This window comes from Penaeus monodon, chromosome 29 (genome assembly GCF_015228065.2).
Source record: "Penaeus monodon isolate SGIC_2016 chromosome 29, NSTDA_Pmon_1, whole genome shotgun sequence".
In the NCBI taxonomy this organism is placed as follows: Eukaryota; Metazoa; Arthropoda; class Malacostraca; order Decapoda; family Penaeidae; genus Penaeus; species Penaeus monodon.
This window is the reverse complement of record NC_051414.1, coordinates 26,301,119-26,302,331: the sequence shown is the minus strand read 5'-3', so window position 1 is coordinate 26,302,331 and position 1,213 is coordinate 26,301,119. Positions and strand designations below refer to the sequence as shown.

Below are 1,213 nucleotides of genomic sequence, written 5' to 3'. Positions count from 1 at the left end.
CGCGTATGCGCATGTTATTTTATACCAAGTTCTTTCTTTGTATTATTTCTGCTACCTTTTTCTTATGCTTTTTGCTTTTCAGATGGTCTGATAGTGTGTAGGAGCTGTTGAACCTTTTCTGACAGACAATGCACGAAAAGGGTTCAGCAGCGTTGTCCGTCTGGATCACCAGCTTCTCGCGGAAGGCTTTGTCGAGTTCCCCTTCCTCCTCGGCCTGCAAAGGCTGCTGCTGAACAGAGAGAATGCAACTAGAATCTGCGTTTCTGTGTTATCGAGAGGTTAAGAGATTCCTTATTCAGCGGGCACTCATTTGATGTTACTTTGATGTTTCTTATCTTCACTTATGGGTAACTCATATAGCTGTATTGAGTTTGGAGTGGAGTTAAAGATGTTAAAATTTTACCTGATTGGAAGGAGCAGCGAAACCTCCTGAGGATGGTTCTGTGCCGAAAACCGCAGCATATTTCTTAACTTCTTCGTCAGTGATTTGAAACCTTGGGGCTGTAGGCGTGGGCGCTGTGAAGCCGGCGTTTCCCGGCTCAGGTAAAGAAGTCCTAAAGTTTGAGCTGCTTTGGATGGCTGAAAGACTTGGAACGAGGGACACGTCTTGGAGCTTGGTTGGGGTCTGGATAAGAGAGACGCCCTGCACGGCAGTTGGCGACTGGACGACCGAAAAGCCCTGCACATCGGACAGGGCGTGGAAGCCCGGAATCTCTTGCGTCGCAGCCGTGGCCTGGAAGATGGGAGGGCTTTGCGTTATCTGGGGAGCCTGGGCCCCTAATGAAGAGACAGATGTCGGGGTAAATTTAATAGCTGTGCTGCCCGTCATCCTCTGCGCCTCGACCTTCTTCTTGTGAACGTCGCTCACTAAATGGCTCTTCAGAGGCACCAAGCCCGAAAGCTGGACGTTGCACATGCGACACTCGAAGACCTTCTTTGGCGTGACGGTTACCATTCCACCCACGGCCGCCTCGAGCACAGTGGGCGTCAGGAGGCTCTTTAGAGATTGCGGTGCTTCTGACGGCTTCGAGACGGCGTACCTGGCACCGGCCTCACGATGCTTGGAGCCTTTGAGGTGTTTCGCGACGTCAGTGCCTCCTGAGAGTGCCACTTCGCAGACTGTGCAGGTGTACCGCTTCAGGGCTGGGTTGAAGGTCACGACGCCATCGCTTATCGCGTGGGTGACTGCCTGACTCTACAGATGAAGAAAGAT

The 1,213-nt window shown here is 51.8% G+C and overlaps 1 protein-coding gene across 3 annotated transcripts in view; it reads right to left on the bottom strand.

Annotated features, from left to right (window-relative positions):
* LOC119592088 (caspase-2-like) overlaps positions 1-1,213 on the bottom strand; it is a 5,311-nt gene that overhangs the window by 2,018 nt on the left and 2,080 nt on the right. For 2 of the 3 annotated variants that reach the window (XM_037940901.1, XM_037940904.1), the window contains exons 3-4: positions 404-1,195; positions 56-229 (exon numbers count right to left, since the gene is read on the bottom strand). In XM_037940901.1, the coding sequence (XP_037796829.1) occupies positions 56-229; positions 404-1,195 (966 nt within the window). The remainder of the gene's footprint in view (positions 1-55; positions 230-403; positions 1,196-1,213) is intronic. The other variant, XM_037940903.1, reaches the window with a different exon arrangement.